The following is a 20,241-nucleotide window of genomic DNA, read 5'->3' on the forward strand; positions in this document are numbered from 1 at the left end:
TATATTATTATTATATTATCATACAAAGGAAATTTGGCAACGCCTAAAGGCTCATATGGCGTTTTTCCTTAGCAAGGTAGAATAAGTGGCTAAATCAAAGAATCTTAATAATATTTTAATAATATAAAAGATTAAGGATAGTTTAACAAAACATAGAAATTGCAATTATAAAAATAAACCAAATAGTTTCTATCTTAAAATTGTGCAGAAGTAAAATTTACGGTTGATCCATCCAATACGGTTACCAATACGGCTCCAATACGCACTGGAAAAAAAGAACACATTGGATCTAGAGTCCAGACACTTAAAAATCGACAAGACAAAATACTCTTGATTCAATCGGATTTTTGCTTAAATCAAGAACCAAGCCTCTTAATTTGAGCGAATTTCCTTTTGATTCAAGCAAAAATCTGATTGAATCGAGAGTATCTTTCCTTGTCAATGTTTTCAAGAGTCTGGATTCTAGATCCCATGTGTTTTTTTTTTTTTTTTTTTTTTTTTTTTTTTTTTTTTTTTTTTTTTTTTCCAGTGCGGTTGATCCATGGTGTTGTAATTTCTGCACGGATTGCCCTAACCTGTTGACTACGGTTACCCCGGGCCGGCCGGGGACCCACCTGCTGGATCCTGGACGTTCCTACAGGACCCCGAGTCCATCTTCTCGCTTGGCTGCCCCGCGAGCCGCGAACGGGGTTAAGTGCAGCGAGTCATGACGTCTTGCCCAGTTGCCCCCGCCGTCGGGCCGAACCCCATCCCAGTCCGCACCGGAAATCAAAGCACGGTTTCAAGATTTTAACTCCAGCGCCGTGGCAGGGGCCGGGGCAGTTATCTGTAACGGCCGCTTATTATTAGGATTTTCAGCGTGGCGCCCCTCGCGTCCAACCCCACTTGTTACCTTCGTCCTTTCGTTTCCGTCACATCCGCTCCGGGCTCCGTACTTGTTGATCCGTCGAGTCACCCATGCGCTGCGCTCTTAAAAAGAGTGAACGTGAAGGGACGTGTTGGCTCTTGGACAGTGTTCGAAACTCACAGGCGCCAAATGCGCCTAAGAAATCGGTCATGGCGCCTAAAAAATAAAGGCTCTGCGCCAACGTGGCCCCTGAAAATTGCCCTCCCCCCCCCAAAAAAAAAAAAAAATTCTAATTTTTCTTTTCGGTGAATTTTCAAAATTTCCCCCGAATTACAGTTACTAGTTCTGTGACTAAAACATCTTGCGTCTAACTTTTCAGTAAATGCGCCGTGGTATATAGGCACAAAGTCAATCTGGGCCCTAAAAAATCCTCAATGGCCCCTAAAAATTGAGCTTGATGCGCCACATGGCTCCTAAAACTCAAAGGTGAGTTTCGAACGCTGCTTTTAGACCCTGTCCACACGAGCGCGGTTCGAGGAACTTATTCGACGAACTGCTCAGTTTCCAGAAACGTGTTCCTTATTAAAATGAGGGATGCTGTATAATACTAGTTTCCCTATGAAAATAAGTGTTCTGATCGATGAGCCAGAAATTGTTCTTCCGAATTGCAAAATGTGGTCCAATTTAAGAAGGTTTGTTTTCCTGGCCTGGCGTTCAAGTCCCCGAGAAGGGTCATTACTCAAGTATCGCGCATTTGATCGCCTACATAAACTGAGTGAAATACGTGCTTTAACATCGGTGGGTTGTAAAAATTTCAAGAGTAAATCGTTCTGAATAATTTGAAATCATTGGCTGCCTTTTCGGGCACTATCTTTATTCGCGGCGGCATCGGTGAAATCCCGATGAATTTTCGGAGTTTGACGCCTGCCCAAGTGCCCATTCTCTCGCTATACACAGGTACTCTAGACTGAACTTGATACGAACAACATCCAACGAAGAGAAAAACTCGAAAATATCCCCAACAAGCCGAGTCAGCAAATCTTTTTCTTTTTTCCTCCCCTAATTTCAGTTCTTCGTCTTCTTTTCTTTGCAGTCCTGAGGCTTTTCTGCCCGACTTCTGCGCTCTTTATCCTTCCTTCAACCGTCTTTTCCTCTTGGGCTTGTCTGCGGTCTCCACTAACCGCCGATGATCAAGACAGTAATATCAATGCTCAAAGGGTCGTGATGAATTATTTTTCGGAGATCATCCAACCCACAACAAAATTTTAGCAGACTACAATCGAATCAATCATTGGTTTGAAGTTTATGCGAATTGTGATCAGTATTGTGATCCCAACTTTTGGAAGCGGCTGTTTGTCCCCAAGAGGAATCAGGTCAAAGTCTTTGGGAAATCCAAGCCAAACAACATAAACTTAAGCAAACATAAGCAAGTAGGTAACATTAGTTCCGTCGGAGTTGACAATATCGCAAGATGATGACAAGCTCTTTCAATGGGACTGTCGCATAAAACGGAGCCACCGCGGATGTGCGTATGAGAACCAAACGGGACCCAACTTTCGTTTCTCCCACCCCCGAGTTTTCTCATCGGGTTCGACGACGACGGATCAAGAACAAAAGCTTGCAGGAAGATCGATGTTTCCTTCTGTTGCGTCGGTAACGAGGCTTCGGCCGGAGCCGCGAGGTGCAACAAAATTTCGACCCGATCGACGACGTCGACAGCCGCAGCAACAGCCGTGCGCGCGTATGAGAAAATTCTCACAGAAAAAAAGAGATTAGCAATTGATTCCCGCTTCCTGCACAAATGCGGGCGAGGACTCCACTTTCTTTCTCATATCCGTCGCACCACGCACTCGACTTGACGACGGCGTGGATGCGTTTATTTTACTGAAATGTGTGAGCTGAGACGATATATTGTAGAGACCTAGCACTACTATATTTTTAATAGTGTATGTTTGGAAGTGACCACTCTAGTTTAGAGTGACCCTAGTTTTCTACTTCTAGACTTTATATAAATCAAATTTATCTCAACCAGAACAGGAACACTATTAAAGCATAAGCCGCATCAACTTGAAGACTGTAATATTGACTATAAGTATTTCAATAATAATCTTTATTTGTTTTAATAGCTTAAATTTGAAAAGCATAATACTGAAGTTATTAAGATAGTTAAAAAATGTCAACACACCGTCTCAGATTCACCTTACATAATGATTGCTGACCAAAGTTTTGAGTAATTTCTTTGGCAAACGTATCTAATTTACAGAAACTCGCGTAGCAAACAGTGGCCGGAAATGGATGGAGTTGTACACTTTCGTTCTGCGTCTTCTTTGCAATGGAGAAAATCTCCTTTTTCAGAGCAGTCTATTTTTCGTAGTAATGTGCATCGGAAAAATGTTGGATAGTTTCGACACTGGTAATCCAAAATTGGTGGTGTACACTAACTCACTTGAGATGTCCTCCAACTCATTGGTGCAGCACCAGTTACTTTCAGCACAACTCCAACAAGTTGGTGCATAACACCGATTTGGGTTAGCTGTGTCGAAATTGTCTAACGTCTTTGTTGCAATGTGCATTCGTTTTATATGCACTGAGCCCCTCAATCATTTGGACGTATTTCTGTCAAACGGAACTGAGCGCCAATCTGAGTTCCTTTTGAGGAATTTAGAATGCCGGATAGCGCGTTCTGTCAAACGGAACTAAGCGCCATGGAAAAGCATTGCGGGTATAGGACGGAACGAGCCCGACGCCCGTTTCTGCCGCCAATACAAGCCCCCCTCTACCTTCTTCCCCCTATGACGCTTAGTTCCGTTTGATAGAAATACGTCCATTTCATCAAAGGTCTACAATTTTACTCCAGTGTACGATGAGCAATGCCGAGATGACCGATTCTTCGCTCTTTGCTCTCGAGCTTTATCCGATGTGACCCACCGAGCGGAGAGGTCGCGAGGCCATAGATCTCACCGCATCTTCGTGTGTTCGCCCGTTTGTGCATCACACTCTTCAAGGAGTTGTTAGCTCGACACGCCGACACACAGGTGCCGAGGTCTCTATCACGTTAATCACACTTATTAAGGGGGGCTCTTCCCTGCCCCCCTCGAGTTTCTGAGCCCCACGCTACTTTCTTTTTTTAAATTTTCTCGGTCCCCTCCTCGCACACCTCCCGGCGGGAAATTTCTCACTGACATTAGAGAATCTTCAGGACGATCTCAGAAAAAATAATTCTTGATAACTTACATCAAAGAGTCGAATGATTTTTTGATGATATGAATGCTAAAAAGAAATACGTGCGTATGCATTAAATGCACAGTGGCGTCATTGGGGTGGGAGGTAGGGGGTGATTGCCCCTCTCCCCCATCCTGCGTTTTAAAAAGCCTGGATAAAAAACGAAAAATATTGCTCGAATTGCCGAAAACTTGAATTTTGAAAAATCTTATAAGGTATTTTATCATGCAATATGCATATATTATGCATATTTTGATCACACAGAAGGTATGGGGCATGATGAGAAGAAAAGAAGGGCGGTGGAGAAAGAGAAAGAAAAAAAAAATAAACAAGAAGTAAAAAAAAATTGAAAAGTAGTTTACAACAGCGAGTTGGCTTTGTTCCTCTGACCCCCTCATTTTACTGCTAGTGATAAGAGAGGAAAACTTTTCACAGGTGAGTAGCCTCACAAGGCTGCATCATCGTATTTCACCATTCACCATGTTCAGTTCAGCTCAAACTGCGGGTATTAATAGTTGCTTAGGAACCCCGCATGTGGGTTATTCCCTGGAAAACAGAAAACTTCACAGTTGTTGATAGTACCAGTGCCACTCACTGCGGGGAAACAAAGCCCTCTTCTTTCAGAATCCAATTACAGTTCGTTTTGAAGTTATGTCCTTCTTTTCTTTTCCATTATTTGTTGAATATTTGGCCTCTCTACGTAAACTCCGTATTTTTCATTTGATAGTTATGCGCTTTCATCCAAATACATAATACTATCGGCTAAATTCATTCTGCTTTAAGTTCATTTTCCTTGACTCTTGATACCAAGCTAAAGTTTCAATTTCCCTCGCTCTGACAAGGCAGGTGCATAAGGGAGTAAAATTTGCCTCTCGAAAAATTGTTTTACCTGTCCTGATATCTTAGTACCATCGTCTGGTGTGCTTGCCGCGTATGGCTCAGGACAATGTTGTCAAATGTTCAGTGAATATTTCCGTACCTCACTTCACTCCTTAATGACGTTTTGCACACTGCTTGTCAATTTAGCACCACTAAACTGCCCACACCTACGCGTTCGCGTCTAGTGGCTATAGAAGTGTCAGATTAGCGTCAGGAAAAGAATCTCAAACAAATTGCATGTTTGAAGCGTACGCTAAAATACGAACTAATTATTCAGCTGTCCATGACTTTTTAACGAAGGCTAGTGGACGGAACGAGAAGAGAGATTGTACTTCTACTATCTGAATTGGTTTCAGCTGTCGCGTGTTGCTAAGAGGCGCTGATTTTTTGTTCAATCTATGTGAATTGATTTGTCAGCAGTAATTATGAAGTTCGCCAATTCAAAATTTTGAAACCCGGTAACCGGAATTATAAATATACTAAATTAATGTCAATGGCTGACGTCGGAAAATACGTAAACGTTCGTAAATCTTTTATGTTGATGATGCAGGTATATTGTTTTGTCGATCGGAAATTGTCGTACGGAAAATCTTGAGAAAAAATGTTGGATAGTTTTCCTTAAAAGAAAAAAAATCCCTGCCTTCCTTTGCTTCAGATAATTCTTTGAAGAAAAGTGTCGACGCATAAGAAACGCCTTCAACGGGAAAAATACCTCCTAGCGTGGCCTCAGAGCCTGAATAGTTGCATCATTCAAAAACACCCAATCAACAGTGTAGCAACGTAGATTTAAAACGTGTTAACGCATAACGACGGTGCAAGTCGGCAATCAATCACATAACTCGGTTTGCGACGTCGCAGACTTCCTGTCATACTTTATTTTTTAAATGGAAAACTACTCAACGGCAATTCTTTAAAACTGTCATGATTTTTCTTCTCAATGCGAAGAAAATTCTGCAAAAACTTCAAGAAATAGTGTCAATTTGCTCTCCTTTAAAAAAATGACGTAGAGGCGGAGATTTTCAGACACCGCAAACGAGTTATGTGATTGCCGACTTTCACCGTCGATAAGTAACACCTTCATTGTGAAAAGATACTTTCCGGCGCCGCCGCGGAGGCCAAATAGATGCATCATTTAAAAACCCAATCAACATTGTAGCAGAGTGAATCAATGCATTTGAAATCGTATTTAATTTGTGATCCGCAAAAAATAGGTTTAAACAGTAATTCTCAAATCACGTATCTCACGATATCCCTCGATATGTTAGTGGTGACCCTTAGTTACAAAAACACGTATCTCACTTTTTCGGCCGCTCTTCGAAACAGATAGGAACTTCATTCGGACCACGTTAAACAGAAAGGAACCAAGCAACATCTGCTATTGCCAACTTTAATCGGGCAAGTTAATTTTTTTCATGAAAACGGTTGTGCGGATTTTCGTGCAAATTTCAGTGAAAATTCTCCTTAGTTTGAAGCAAATTCCTTAAAAATTTCAGAGGAATTAGCTTGAGCGATCTCCCGTAAAAAATTAAATTGCCCAGTTAAATTTGGCAATAGCTGATGTGGCTTGGTTCCTTTCTGTTAAACTCGGTCCATTGAAAACTCTGATAAAGTCAAAAAAAGCATTTTACCCGTCCCATCTCCAAGAATTATTTCCCCTCTACCCTCAAAAATGACGAATGTTGACAGTTCTCTCGCTCTTTTGAAAGATCAGGTTGTCTGAGGTACGTGGTTTGGAACTTTCATCGGCGATACTAAATCTAGGTATTAACAATACCTATAAACGTACTGCGCGGTGAGTAATTGCTGGCCGTGGTTTCATAGGTGCACTTGGCAACACCGTTGAGTCCCTCCCTCATCCTACTCCGTCTTTCGCTTGATGTATGCTCTGTGTATTTGATTTGAAACCCGATAGCGCCTCCGTGTTACCCGAAGGAAATTAGATCGGCAAATAGAAAATACAACAACAATGACACAGGACGACCCTGATAATGGCGATTCGCAAGACTCGCGAAAATTGCGCAAGGGACGATTCAGAAGTGCGGGTTTGCTTCTGATACGTCACGCAAGGCAGAGACAGACGTGGACGGAAAGAAAACAATGCTGGTTCATGTTCAAATATTATACGATTCTGAATGACCTGACACTGTTGAGCTATCCTCTACTGGTCAATCGCACTTGCGCAATTTGGGGGGGGGGGGGGGGGTCAAGTCAGTCTAATGTAATTCAAAACGGAGAGGGGGAAAGAGATGTCTTAAAGATGCCTTCCAAGGGGGTCAAAAAGTCGGCCAAACTGCGATGTCTTGCGTAATACTTGAAAGGAGGCCCTTTCCGGAGACTTCAACGCCAGGCTAGAAAAACAAACTGTCTTAATATGTATTCTGACACGATGTAAGTAAATGATGGCATTGTTTGACGAATCAAGAACCTTTTGCTCCTACGGAACATTCCTCTAATCGGCTCAAAAATTCATAATCCCTTCTTAAGGTTCATTTTTTCTTGACTTTTGGAAGATAGACCCGGGCGCAAAAGTTTTTTGTCGAAATTTTATGCAAAATCAATTTTTCCACCCAAATCGATTAAAAGTAATTTTAGTAACCACTGTTACTTTATCCTCCATATTTAATAACCACTGTTTGCCATAAATGTCGCTTTTAGGGGGAGGCAGCTGCCTCGCCAAGAATTCTCTTACGTTGGTTTTACGTTTGTTTTAGAATTGTTTTACGTCCATTTAATGTCGGAAAAACAGCGTTGCAGACTTTCAAAAGTCGCCACTGGCCGTGCTGTGATGATGCGTACACCGGTGGACGGTCGCATATAGATTCCTTAATTTCTGTAATTTAATTTATTTAATTTAAGTTATTCAATTTAAATGCGTCCAAACAAGCGAGCACAAGCGATGACTCGGATGGTCTCCACTCGACTTGGGCGACTGCCAACTGCCGTGCAATAAGGAAGAACGCCGTATGAGCCTTCAGACGCTGCCATGTTTCCGTCAATGAAAACCTATGTTACTAGGAAAATCGTCAATATTTTCCTTCAATTTTTTAAGGTAATGGAGAATTTGCAGGTGTCCAAAATTTTGTGAATTTTATGTCTAAAATGAAACTGCTAGGTAAATTGAGTACGAGGATATCCTTGGTTTTTAAATTGAAGAATTATTGGAGAAAATATAGCAAAATGACCTAATCTGCTAAAATACATGTGTTTAAATGGGAAATGCCGCCAGATGACGTCACAAGGTGGAAAAATTCCTCACTTTTAAGTCAATCTTTCTCCAATTTCTCATGTCAGAAAAAAAATTATGAAAAATACCGGGAACTTAGCTCATTCTCAGATGAAACAACGAAAATTTGTGTGCAAATCCTCCATTTGGTTCGCAATTCTATCTAAAACGTCTGAAAATGTCATAGTAAAAAAAGGCATAATCTTCTTTAATAGTACATATTTTATCCGGGGCAATTTGGCAACTCTTGAATGTTCATACGGCGTTTTTCCTTAGCACGGAGGAATACGAGGGCATTCCGGACCCGGTGTCCGGTGATCTGCATGAATGGAACCGCCGCGAGCTCAGATTAGAGGCACCGCAAGTTGTGGGACAAGCGGACGTCGGACCGAAACAGCTCATCTGCCTTTGGTTCCCATAAAGGCTGGGCTGTTCTTCCCTTGAACTTGTCGCCGCGCCTATTCTCTTAATGAAGTTACTTGCTCGGGTCGCTTGGTCAACGTGCTGGCACGCGATCACGGTGTGGCGCTGGCGCTTCGAGCCTGTTCGCCTTAATTGTTGAACTGCGCGATGCACGTAGTACGTGCCGATAACGAGAACCTGGAAACGTTAAGATGAATTTAATAGTAGACGAATAGAATAGTAAAGAATAGTAGTAGTTTAGTAGTGAATTTAGTAGTGACTCCGCAAATTTCTGAACATTGCCCATAATAAACACCCAAACGCGTTAACTGTGATTAACTGATTTAACCGACCTGCCGGCCGATTATTGAAATTTAAACCAGCCAGATAAAACATCGAATTGCGATATATTGCATGGTTGAGATAGGGCTATGTCTTGTCGTGTCGGGCTCACATAGTTTCAATAATCGGGCCGCAGGAACAGAATCAACTTTTACACCCAATGCCGGAACAGTTCAAGAATGGAGAACATCTACAGATGAAACCCTACAATGGAGGATTTGCACACTGAAAAAAAAAAGTTACAAGCTTTATGGACATACCGTCTGTTCCCGGCTCACATGCCGAAAGTTACGGGTGCTGGAGCCGTGGCTTCGATTGCTCCGGGTGCTGCGCCCGGAACTCTCGGCCTCTGAGCTCGGAATGCGGGCGGTATGTCTATATAGCCTGTAAGTACGGATTCTACGGCCGGATTTTTTTTCAATGCTTATTAACATTTTATTGCTTCGTCTGAGAGTGCTCAATGAGTTGAGTTCGCAGTATTTATCATAATTTTTTTCTGAAATAGAAAATTGTGAAAAAATATGTTTAAAAGTGAGAAAATGTGCCGTCTCGTAACGTCGTCTGGTGGCATTTTCAATTTAAACGCATGTATTTCAGCAGCTAGGTTATTTTGTCATATTTCCCCCAATACCTGTCCAATTTAAAAACCGAGGATATCCTTAGTGCTCTTCGTAAAATCATTGTAAATTTAAGAAATTTTAGACACTTGCACATTCTCCATCGAAGGGTCCGATGCATGGGAGTACGTAGTGAAATTGAAGCGCATAGTATCAAAACGAACTCAACTTTTTCAGTTTTTAGAAATCGCAAATAATGATGATTTCGGTATTTGTCGATCTGTATTTTTGACATACAGCCTGAAACTTCGTAAGTACCAAAAGGAATCGGTATCAAAAAGTTTGGAGCACCATAATCATTGAGTTTTTCAAAAATTTATAGAAGAATAATTTGAGATTTCTGTTTTGATCCGCACATTGCATATGGTTATCATAGGTAACGTGAAATAATTATCTTTTCATGCGGGAGATATTAAGTATTTTCCAATTATTTTTCTTGTTACAGATCGAACGAGAAGTAACTTTAAGCAGTACAGATAAGAACTCAAAAATTCCGATTTTAAATGACTATTTGAAGAGGCCAAATTCCTCAATTGCTCCAGATGCTCCCCACATACAGATGGCATGGATTGAAGACAAACATAGGGTAAGTTCTGCGAATTCGTTATTGATAATTATAATTTGTATTTATTTGAATAATATTTGCTAAGATTCATAAAAAAGATTTCCATTGGTCAAATGCCATTTTCAATTTAATTTTCTGTTTTTTGTCATTTTTTTTAAATTTATGTCTTTTTCCCTTTTTGTTTAGAATTCAAATTTAAATCACACTGGATCTCAACAAACGCAAAACCTCCAAGTGTTTAAGGTACGTCTCATCATTCAACTTTTGAATCTTACAGGTTCAATTTGATTTTTTTCAATTTAACATGATCATTTGAGTGATTTTGAAGCAACATTTCACTATAGGTACTCGTAGGCGTGCAAAATCATTGTACAAATGAAGCCATTCATTGAAGACGCTGGATACAGTGCAGCCTTTTTACGTTCCCTGCTTATCAGGAGGTCAAAACTATGTCTGATGATCCTTATTAAGTTTGTCGTAGAAGCTTTTCAACAAAATCCCTGATTTGACCCTGCGACGTATGTACATTATTTTTTGCGAGAGTGACGAAAGTATAATCGAAATTAAGTTTTATAGTTCTCTTTTAACATTCTGTTGTTTCCTCTTCCTCCTCTTCTCCTATATCTTTTTCTTATTCTTCTTCACCTCCAGTAGCACTGAAATCCAGTGTGGTCTACAAACTTTGGGATAACGTCTCTTCACTGGATCCTATCTGGATATCAGCCCCTCATCTTGTATTGACACGATTCAGATTCAAAATATACTAATTTTAGTTATTTTTCCTTTTTTTTTGACAGGCTCAACCAATGAATTTGATGGATTCAAGCCAAATTTCAGAACTGTCTCCAATTCGAGGCCAAGATCTATCCTGCCCACCTAACCTTAGGTAAATATCAACTTCCAACTGCATGATGTGAAAATTTTCAATGCTTGCACCGTAGAGAATTAAATGCTATATGATAGTATTTTGGTGGTCAAAATTGTGTCTGATCATCCTTAGATGTGGCTTGACTGTCCTTGCAGCAGTTTACTGTAAATTCTGTGAATGCAAAAACAGTGGAGGGCAGTTTTTCAGGATGCCTCAAGATGCGCTCAAATAGAGTTAAAATTTCAAAAATTTCCCGGGACCCCCCTCTGATGAGCTGGGAAGTATTCCATACTCCTCAGACCCCCCCCGGTAGTGGGGGGGACAGACCTCTCCAGCAAAATGACCTAGGTACGCCTATGCCGCCGACTAACTGCAATGAATCATGTAGACATCTCGGAATACCTCATTTAGTACTAATTTTAATATAATCGTCTTTTTTTTCACAGCCAAATATCCTCTGGTGCGGTCCCGAAAAATGGACCAGTTCACTCTACCCCGGAATCCGAGAACTCTACCTCAAAAGCTCTACACACGAGAACCTACCATACCATCCGCGACATGATATCCAGCAGGTTCTCGAAGAACAAAATGGAACCGTGCACGGAGACCGAGCTGAACAACGCCGAGAGCAACAACGGCGTCACCCAGACGACGACAACGCCGACGACGAGGCCGGAGGAAAGCCTCAGCCCTCAGAGTCAGCTGCGGCAACACGGCGTGTACATCGGCTCGGTGGCGCAGAGCCCGCAGCAGCAGATCAGAATCATGCAGCAGAATCAGATCCTCAGCCGGAACAACGAAATCATGCGACGGAATCAGGAGATCCGGGACCGACATCAACAGCAGCACCAACAACAGCAGCAAATGCAGCACCAACAGTACCAGAACGTGTCGCAACAGTACCAACAATACCAGCAGCCGCAGCACTATCAACACCAACACACGCAGCCGCACGTGAACCAACACCACATCCAGCACCACACGCCGCAACACCAGAACCACCACATGCAACAACAGCTCATGAGCCAGCAGTTGTACCAACAACGAGAGAAGGTCCTTGAAACCGCCATCGACACGCCCCCGCGGCACGTCGTCGAGTCGAACCAGAAGACCATCTACCTCGACTCCAGGGGACTTTCCGTCCACACCCCGAACCAACGCCCGCTGAACGAAACCGAAACACCGGTCGGCCGACGGTTGGAGAGCATGTACGGTCAAAGACCCGTCATCGCTGATACTAGGATGGCCAAGAGCCAGATGGACCTCTCATCCTGCAACGATCCGAACTCACCGACGCTAAGGTATCCGAACAACATGCCAGCCGAGATCTCCAGGTCGACTACCGTCTTGAGTCGAACGCCTCTGACTCCCGTCGCTCAGAAGGAGTTCAGGCGGCCGGAGAACCACCGGACGCCGGACCAGAAGATGTCGCAGCCCCCACCGAACCCTAAACCGTCGCATCTGAGCGTGCGGCCCGTGGACGACTACACGAACAGGATCCCGGAGATGACGCACTATAACGGGCAACAGACACCCAACTCCGTTTACCACAAAGTAGCCAAAGAGGACATCCTCCGGGAACCGATTACCAAGAACGAGGAACAGACTCAGAGGGATACTTATCAGGCTGCTCAGAAAGATGCTTACCAGAGTGCTCAGAGGGACGGTTACCAGCAGAATGCGCCGAGGGACGGTTACCAGCAATGTGCTCAGAAGGACGGATACCAGCAGAGTGCTCAGAGGGACGGTTACCAGCAGAGTTCCCAGAAAGACGGATACCAGCAGAATGCTCAGAGAGATGGTTACCAGCAGAGTGCGCAGACTTATGATAGCTCGAGGGAGAACATCAACCAAGCACATAGCGGTGAGGATGAAGGCGGGTTCAGTAAGAGCGGTCCTCTCAGCGGCATCAGTTCGGACTACGATAAACTCCGCAATAGTGGGCACTCTGATTCGGGCAGGGGAAGCACTGTCTACAGCAGCGGAAAAGCGGGGAAGTCTGATAGACAAATTGATACGTCACCCGAACTGTCTTCTGAACCTCATAGAAATCCAGGTGAGACTAGATTCTTCGTAATCTTCATTTGTCTACACTGGGGGAAAAAACACACTGGCAATTTGGCAACATTCGAGCGCTCATTCGGGGTTTTCCTCAGCACGGCAGTATGTCTCTTTACCTACCTTTTTAGTTTCTCGTTTTTATTTTTTTTTCCTCTCTCTCTTTTCTTCCCAAATAGAATCTGAAAATCGATGAAGCAAACATACCTACACTGGAAAAAAACACATTGGATCTAGAGTCCAGACTTTTAAAAACATCGACAAGAAAAAGTACTCTTGATTCAATCGGATTTTTGCTTGAATCAAAACGAAATCCGCTTAAATTAAGAGGCTTGGTTCTTGATTTAAGCTAGATTCTGATTGAATCAAGTGTACTTATTCTTGTCGATGATTTTAAGAGTCTGGACTCAAATGTGGGATCAAATGTGTTTTTTTCCAGTGAAGGTATGTTTGCTTCATTGATTTTCAGATTCTATTTGGGACGAAAAGAGAGAGAGAGAAAAAAAAATAAAAACGAGAAACTAAAAAGGTTGGTAAAGAGACATACTGCCGTGCTGAGGAAAAACGCCAAATGATCGCTCGAATGTTGCCAAATTGCCTCTCGGAAAATATTTATTTCTGAAGACAATTATAAGCATATTTTTTCTTAAAATTTTCAGATATTTTAGATTAAATTGTCATCAAAATTTTCTGAAAAATTGGAGGAAAAATATTCAAAATTTTTTCCAGTGAATTCGTTTTATATAGAAGGAAATAAGGCAACTTTCGAAGGCTCGTACGGTGCTCTTCCTTAGCACGGCAGTGTAAGCAAGACGGCAATTGCAACTGAAAGCGATAAGTACGCATTGCCGAATAGGTCACACGCCAGTTCGTTTGAGAGGGACAGTAACCGAACTCGGAAGCTGAGTGTCTGCAAGTTTCTTTTTTTTACCAAAACAAAATTACTTATAAGAGATGTTAGGAGTTGAGAGAAGTGCAATTACTAGAAGTGGAAGTGCCAATCATCTGCAGGCTACGAACTCGATTCTTTCGCCTGCGAGGCATCAACAGCCTTCGGATAATGTTGACGCATTATAGCGAAAATGAAACATGTATTGCATCCTCTGATTTTGAAGGCGAAAATCACCGTGTAAGCATTAAAGGCACTTTTTCGGGCTAAACATCTAACTCTTTTGAAGTGGCATTATTTTAATATTCGAATTCTCTTAATTATTTAACTTGGCATTCTTCTTTTACAGTTGCTAATGAAAATGGTTGGGTGGACGTAGTAGAAAATGAACTTAGAAATATTTTGGATCCAAAATTACAAGCAAATGCAGCAGATTCAACCATCAGTGAGAGCATCTCTTCATTAACTCCTCCACTTCCTCCTCTCTCGCCGACTGGATCATCTGATGATCAACAACCAATACAGCACAAACATAAAAGGTAAAATTATAGTACCTATTTTTTTTTAAAAAAAAACAAAAATTTACATTTTGCACTCCAAGTTTTTCTACGTGTGTTTTTAGTTGAATAAAAACTTGTGCACTTGAAAGTTACTTAGTGACAGTTTAAGGCTCATTTTCTTCTCTAAAATTGCCTTTGATGTAGGCTCTAATGGAAACTACAAAACAAGTTTCCTCGTAATCTCTTCCCATTTTAAAAAATCATATTTATCAGAAACTTTCCACATTTTTCCGTATTTTGAAGATATGTTTTTTGGTGGAATTTGAATCCTAGCTTTTTCCTGCTTTCCTTGAAACACCCTCTATTGTGATCTCAATTGACCCTTTTTTAAGGTTTAAAAAGCATTTTTATCTATTTCCTGAAAATCATGAAGATATGTATACAGGCTAAATTAAAAGAGTAGTATTTCATGTAAACAGAAGCAAAGAGCAAGAAAAGACAAATAATATTTTCCATTTCCCTACTTGCAGATCCTTTTCACGTGAACCATATTTCATGAAAATGAAAACTAATTTAAAAATCGTGATAAGTCAATGTAATTGTATGTTTCCAGTCTACCATACAACAGCAAGCCAGAATATCCGACAACAAAAAGCGGGAAGTGTGTGACAACGCCAGCACCAGGGAAGGGGACATGGAGCGCTCGTATGAATAGTAAAGATAAATCCTCTCATCATAGAATGGCAGCAAACAAACGAAATGAAACTCCAAAAATACCTCAAAGTAAGTTACCTTTTATTTGCGTTTCCTTTACATCAAATTAATGGATCTTGACCATCATCGGGCTCATTACAAAGGGGGGCGGGGGGGATCTTTGTCGATGTGTTAATATTTCTACCTGGAAACATTCATAAGTATATCAATAGCCAAAGTGCGGAATGCATAGATATTTCAGATTGTAATGTTGCAAGCCTCTCCCCCCCCCCCCATTGTATATTTTAAAGAATAATAAGTAGCCTCTAGTAGCAAAACTCGAAGAAATAAGTTAAATACTATTTATATTTAGGTACCTATTTAACTGTTAGAAAACTGTAATTTTTTTGAACTTTTGAAATATTTTCATGTGAAAATCCTTGCCTTTACGTCTAAAATACCCATTTCTCATTGATGTTATTTTTTTCTCGTCTAGTGTTACTAAGTCATCATTTTGACATTGATTCAATGCTAGATGACAATAATTCAAGTGATGAAGAAAGCACCACCATTGACACTCACCATGCTCAAACCATTCGGAAACAATTAGAAGCTCTAGAAACAATGTATTCTGAGGTAAAAATTGACATTTTTAAAATCATAACATGTATCCTGATCTCATTTAATGAGTACCAACTTGCCATGAGAGAGGCTCCAAAAGAATGGGAGAGTAATCGAAAACCATAGTAATGAAGGTATCTGATCTTGCAGAGTGGGTTTCAAACCTTTATTGGAAGGAAATAATCATAATCCCAGAATTTGTTGAATTTTTCACTTATTTTTCTCTAGGCACACCTTGCTGAGTAATTCATCATACACTTTTGTATGTACATGCAAAGACTTCACACTCCATCAATAACGAGAAAAGGCGACAAAATCTCTCATTTCCTGAGAGTATTGTAATTTATCATTGCGTCAAACACAGTGCGTTTAGCACCGCTCGACGTGAAACGCAAAGCGCCTACAAGACTGTAGGAATACTTCATGCATTGCGTCAAAAGCAGTGCGGTCAGCAGCGGTTGACGCGAAACGCATAGCGCCTACAAGACTGTAGAAATACTTCACGCATTGCGCAAAACACAGTGCGGTCAGCGCGGCGCGGCGGCGGAAGTTAAAATTATTAAACCACATTTATGTTTGTTCTTTCATAATTTTTTCGTTCATTTCTTATAAACGGAAGGCCTTTTCCACACAGAGGTAGGTTTACGGAACTTAACTTTCGCGCAAAGTTCCGTGAAATTTTGCTGGTAGTGTTGACATAGGGCTTTCGCAAAAAATGTGTCCAACACGAATAAACGCGTCTTATGCACGCCTACCCCTCCGGCACGTTCACTTGATGGTTTTTATTGATGTTTCAAAACGAATGAGAAGTAGGTAAATACAGGCGGCCCATGGGCGGCAAGAAGGCGAATCCGGCCCTGACTATTTCTAATCTCTTTGTCCAAAATATTTTACTTTTTAAAATTATCAAAAAAATGACAAAATAAAGATTTAGTTCGAACTGTAGTCTTACTATATTTACATATCTGGATACAAATCGTCACCTTCCAGGCAATGTATCACAAGCGCCATGCGACGTTTAAAAATTTCCGCCGCCATTTTATTTTTTTACTGAGAAATTGTTGGTTGAATCTGTTCGAAAATTTCACTAAATTTTATCGGTAGCACAAAGAAAATTCGGTGTAATTTTCGGACAGCTTCGTTGAACAATTTCTCTGTAAAAAAATATAATGGCGGTGGAAATTTTTAAACGTCGCATGGCGCTTGTTATACTTTGCCTGGAAGGTGACGAAATAATCATTATTGTTGAACTTACTTCGATTTATGTTTAACAAATTAAATAGCATTTGTATTTCTACTTTATTTTAGGTATTAAAGTTGCTCGGAGTGCGGAAAAATGCGAGCCATCACTACCAGCCCTCTGACCCTCGCATCCATCGCAGGCGACTGCATGGAAGCATGTCATCTTTGCCCTCCTCAGTCAGTAGCCGACCAATCAGAGACAAGCACAGACGAACTGATGAACGTAAAAAAGTTAAAGATATACGAGTAAGTTGCTACACTAGCCTTAATTTTGTAAAGATCATGAACAGTTCAACTGCTCAGGAATCAATATTAAGAAGTTTCAGACTGAAACGCGATCTTTGAAATGAAAAAAAACCAATGTTCGAAATCTTGTCTTTGAATAATGTGTATGATTTTTAGTAGTTAACAGATAAAATGAATTTGAATTTTGTTGACACTCCTGACAAAGAATGTAGGTCATTTTCTCTTCATTAGAAGCAGATTCAACATTAATTTTAAAATTACTTGATTAAAAACGAATATATGTTGCACGAGAGGGATTAACTTTCATCTCCTCTTTACCCTCTATGAAGTGGCTAAAATTTTGCTTCAAAATTGACGGTCATCTGAGTCAAATTTTTTTCCTTGAAGTTTTGAACTCATGATAATGACTGCACACAAGTATTATGCGAAGGATTTACAAAGAGCCTCAATTAAAAATTTCAATTCACTTTTTTTTCTCTTTTACAGGGAATCAACAAGCGATTCCAGAGATTGGAATCTCACGTTGTTACTTTGGCACGTTCAGTGGCTCATCTTTCCTCGGAAATGCGAACTCAGCACATAATGATCCAGGTGATTAATTGACTAACTCTCTTCTTTCATTCATACTTATTAAATAAATTTGAAAATCCATCATTGCCTTGGATAATCAGGTGCACCTCAAAAATGTTGTCTACTTTTTCTGAACCATAAATTTCCTGAGGCTTAAATTAATTTTAAAAACTCTCGAAAAATATGAAACTAAATCTGTACTCAATGTACAATTTTTACCAAAGGTGTAATTTTTTGAGGTGTAAAATATTTTTATCAGAATCTGTAAACTCTCTCAGACAAAAAATATTTCAGGAAATAATTTTAGTAAAATTATGATACTATAAATTCTTTCCTGTTGAATTTTGATCGTTGGTGCATGCAATGCGAGTAATTCTTTGTCAAATACATATCCAGAATTATAGAACAATATTTATAATTTTGATACGTGTTTCAGGAAATGGAGGTGATCCGAGGAGAGTTGGCAGCCTTGAGAACACAAACTAATATGCTAGCGATTCGGTCTCATTCTACTGCACCGTGCCAAGCCCCAGCTCCAAACACTGCATCAGAGCAGGTCAACTCAAGCCCAGGAAAAGTCAAGAAATTAACAAAATTCTTTGGCGAGGAGCCTCCTCTGATGAAGCTGTTTTTGGAAAAATTAGGCTATGAGGTAAGTTCTGAGTTTTGTACCTTATTGTGACTGAAAACTATCATGCAAAATAAAGGAAAAGAAGTTCAAAACTCAATTTCAAAATAACATAATTGCATAAACAACTAGACAGCCTTCAAGGAAATGTATCAAACACACCAGATACATATTTCCTTCTTACTCAGTCTTGGCGGTATACCAAACACAAAACTTTAAATGCACTTTTTTAAAACGCCTTTCTCTACTCTAAATCGTTTCCCCATAAATTGCCTCAATTGCAATCATAAATTTTGTAATTGAAACTGTATTTTTTTACATATTTGGCTGGGAGAAAGTGATAGAACTGAGTAAATAACATTGCCCTCTGAGAAGGTCTTTCTCAATTATATTATTTTTTAGTACGATATACATTTTCATTGAATGTTTTGGAGGATTTTACCAAGAGTCTCTTGTCAGTGGAATGTCTAGTTTGCATCAGATTATTATATTTCTCTCATCAAAATAATATTCATAAGTACAGGATTTTTACACTTCAAAAGGTGTAGGTAGTTACAAAGAAGCATTATAGCCACTGAATTTACTGTAACTAAATAATAGAATACATGGTATCTTTTCTGGTAAAGAGTGAAATTTTTTCAACCATCAAACGATCGCTGATGTTTCTGTTTCTTTCCACATGCAGTGAACTGCAGAGAAACACAGATTGATACCGCCGAATCGCTACATTACTTTAACGGTCATTGATTTATTTTGTTCCAGAAATACGCAAAAGTTTTTGAAAAAGAGCGGATTGGCTTTGTTGAGCTACCGTACTTGACGGAAGAAAGACTCCATAAACTCGGAATCCCTCTTGGGCCACGCTTACGTATCATGCAAGAGGCACAGATGGGATTCCCTACTTTTGAGAACACACTCTGCGTTATTTAAAACCAAGTCAGTAATGGTCAAAAAAATTAGAGAGCCAACAGATACACGATTAAAGTCGACTTCAGGCAAAAGTACAAGAGCTTTGTGTATTTATAAAGGGTGCACTTATGTTTGTCTTCAGACTCTTCTAGGGACTCTAGAAGAATTTCTCCTACTCCAAAAGATTCTAAAAGACTTTTACTGATGCTTTTTTTTTCAACTTTTCTATTTGTTTTACCTGGTAATTTTGCTCAGGTGCCGTAATCTCAAAGAATACAATAAGTGTAGCTGATTCATGTAAATGTGTACACAAAACAAAAAATTGATAGATGTCTGATTTTTCTTTGTAAATAATTCCTTATTTCTCTTTAAATTTCTATAGATTTTTACAGACAACTTAGGATAGTTAAAACTGTGATACAAATGCAATGAATGAGTTTGAAAACCAATGTAAATACTTCAATTCAAGTAAGATATATTGAGTTCTGTGCTTTCAACAGGACTGACCGTGTAAATTCCGTCAAATTCTATGGACAAGATACTGTATGTTTTGTACATTCACTGTATTTATTATTTTATTTAAAAGCACCTAGATAATAAGTTTGTGACAGTTGGTTATTACTTATAGCATCCTGAGTTCAAATTTCTAATAAATCAGTTTTTTTTTTAAAAAAGAAATTTGATGTTCTGTTTTCTGTTCCCATAACCTAAGCCCCTGGTCATCTTGATGCAATATTTTTTTTCTCTTTTCAAGCTGCAGCAAGAAACAAGCATCAGTCAAATTACCAATAGTTAGCCCTTAGCTTGCCAGTTCTTAGTCTTACTATGCCCTAATCCCTAAATCTTATTTTAAAAAACCGCTTCTTACTGCAATGAGGACTTCACTCGGAATTTTTAGATGCACCACTTTGACTGGATAC

The 20,241-nt window shown here is 40.1% G+C and overlaps 1 protein-coding gene across 3 annotated transcripts in view; it reads left to right on the forward strand.

Annotated features, from left to right (window-relative positions):
• Window positions 1–19,999, forward strand: part of LOC109032098 (uncharacterized) — a 146,883-nt gene extending 126,884 nt beyond the window's left edge. For all 3 annotated transcript variants that reach the window (XM_072302865.1, XM_072302866.1, XM_072302867.1), the window contains 11 exons: window positions 9,978–10,118; window positions 10,284–10,340; window positions 10,895–10,983; window positions 11,412–13,021; window positions 14,262–14,451; window positions 15,026–15,195; window positions 15,602–15,741; window positions 17,035–17,214; window positions 17,701–17,805; window positions 18,221–18,436; window positions 19,175–19,999. In XM_072302865.1, coding sequence (XP_072158966.1) covers window positions 9,978–10,118; window positions 10,284–10,340; window positions 10,895–10,983; window positions 11,412–13,021; window positions 14,262–14,451; window positions 15,026–15,195; window positions 15,602–15,741; window positions 17,035–17,214; window positions 17,701–17,805; window positions 18,221–18,436; window positions 19,175–19,342 — 3,066 coding nt within the window. In that variant the 3' untranslated portion in view covers window positions 19,343–19,999. The remainder of the gene's footprint in view (window positions 1–9,977; window positions 10,119–10,283; window positions 10,341–10,894; window positions 10,984–11,411; window positions 13,022–14,261; window positions 14,452–15,025; window positions 15,196–15,601; window positions 15,742–17,034; window positions 17,215–17,700; window positions 17,806–18,220; window positions 18,437–19,174) is intronic.
• Window positions 20,000–20,241: the final 242 nt, after the last annotated feature.

This window comes from Bemisia tabaci, chromosome 7 (genome assembly GCF_918797505.1).
Source record: "Bemisia tabaci chromosome 7, PGI_BMITA_v3".
NCBI classification, from domain to species: domain Eukaryota; kingdom Metazoa; phylum Arthropoda; class Insecta; order Hemiptera; family Aleyrodidae; genus Bemisia; species Bemisia tabaci.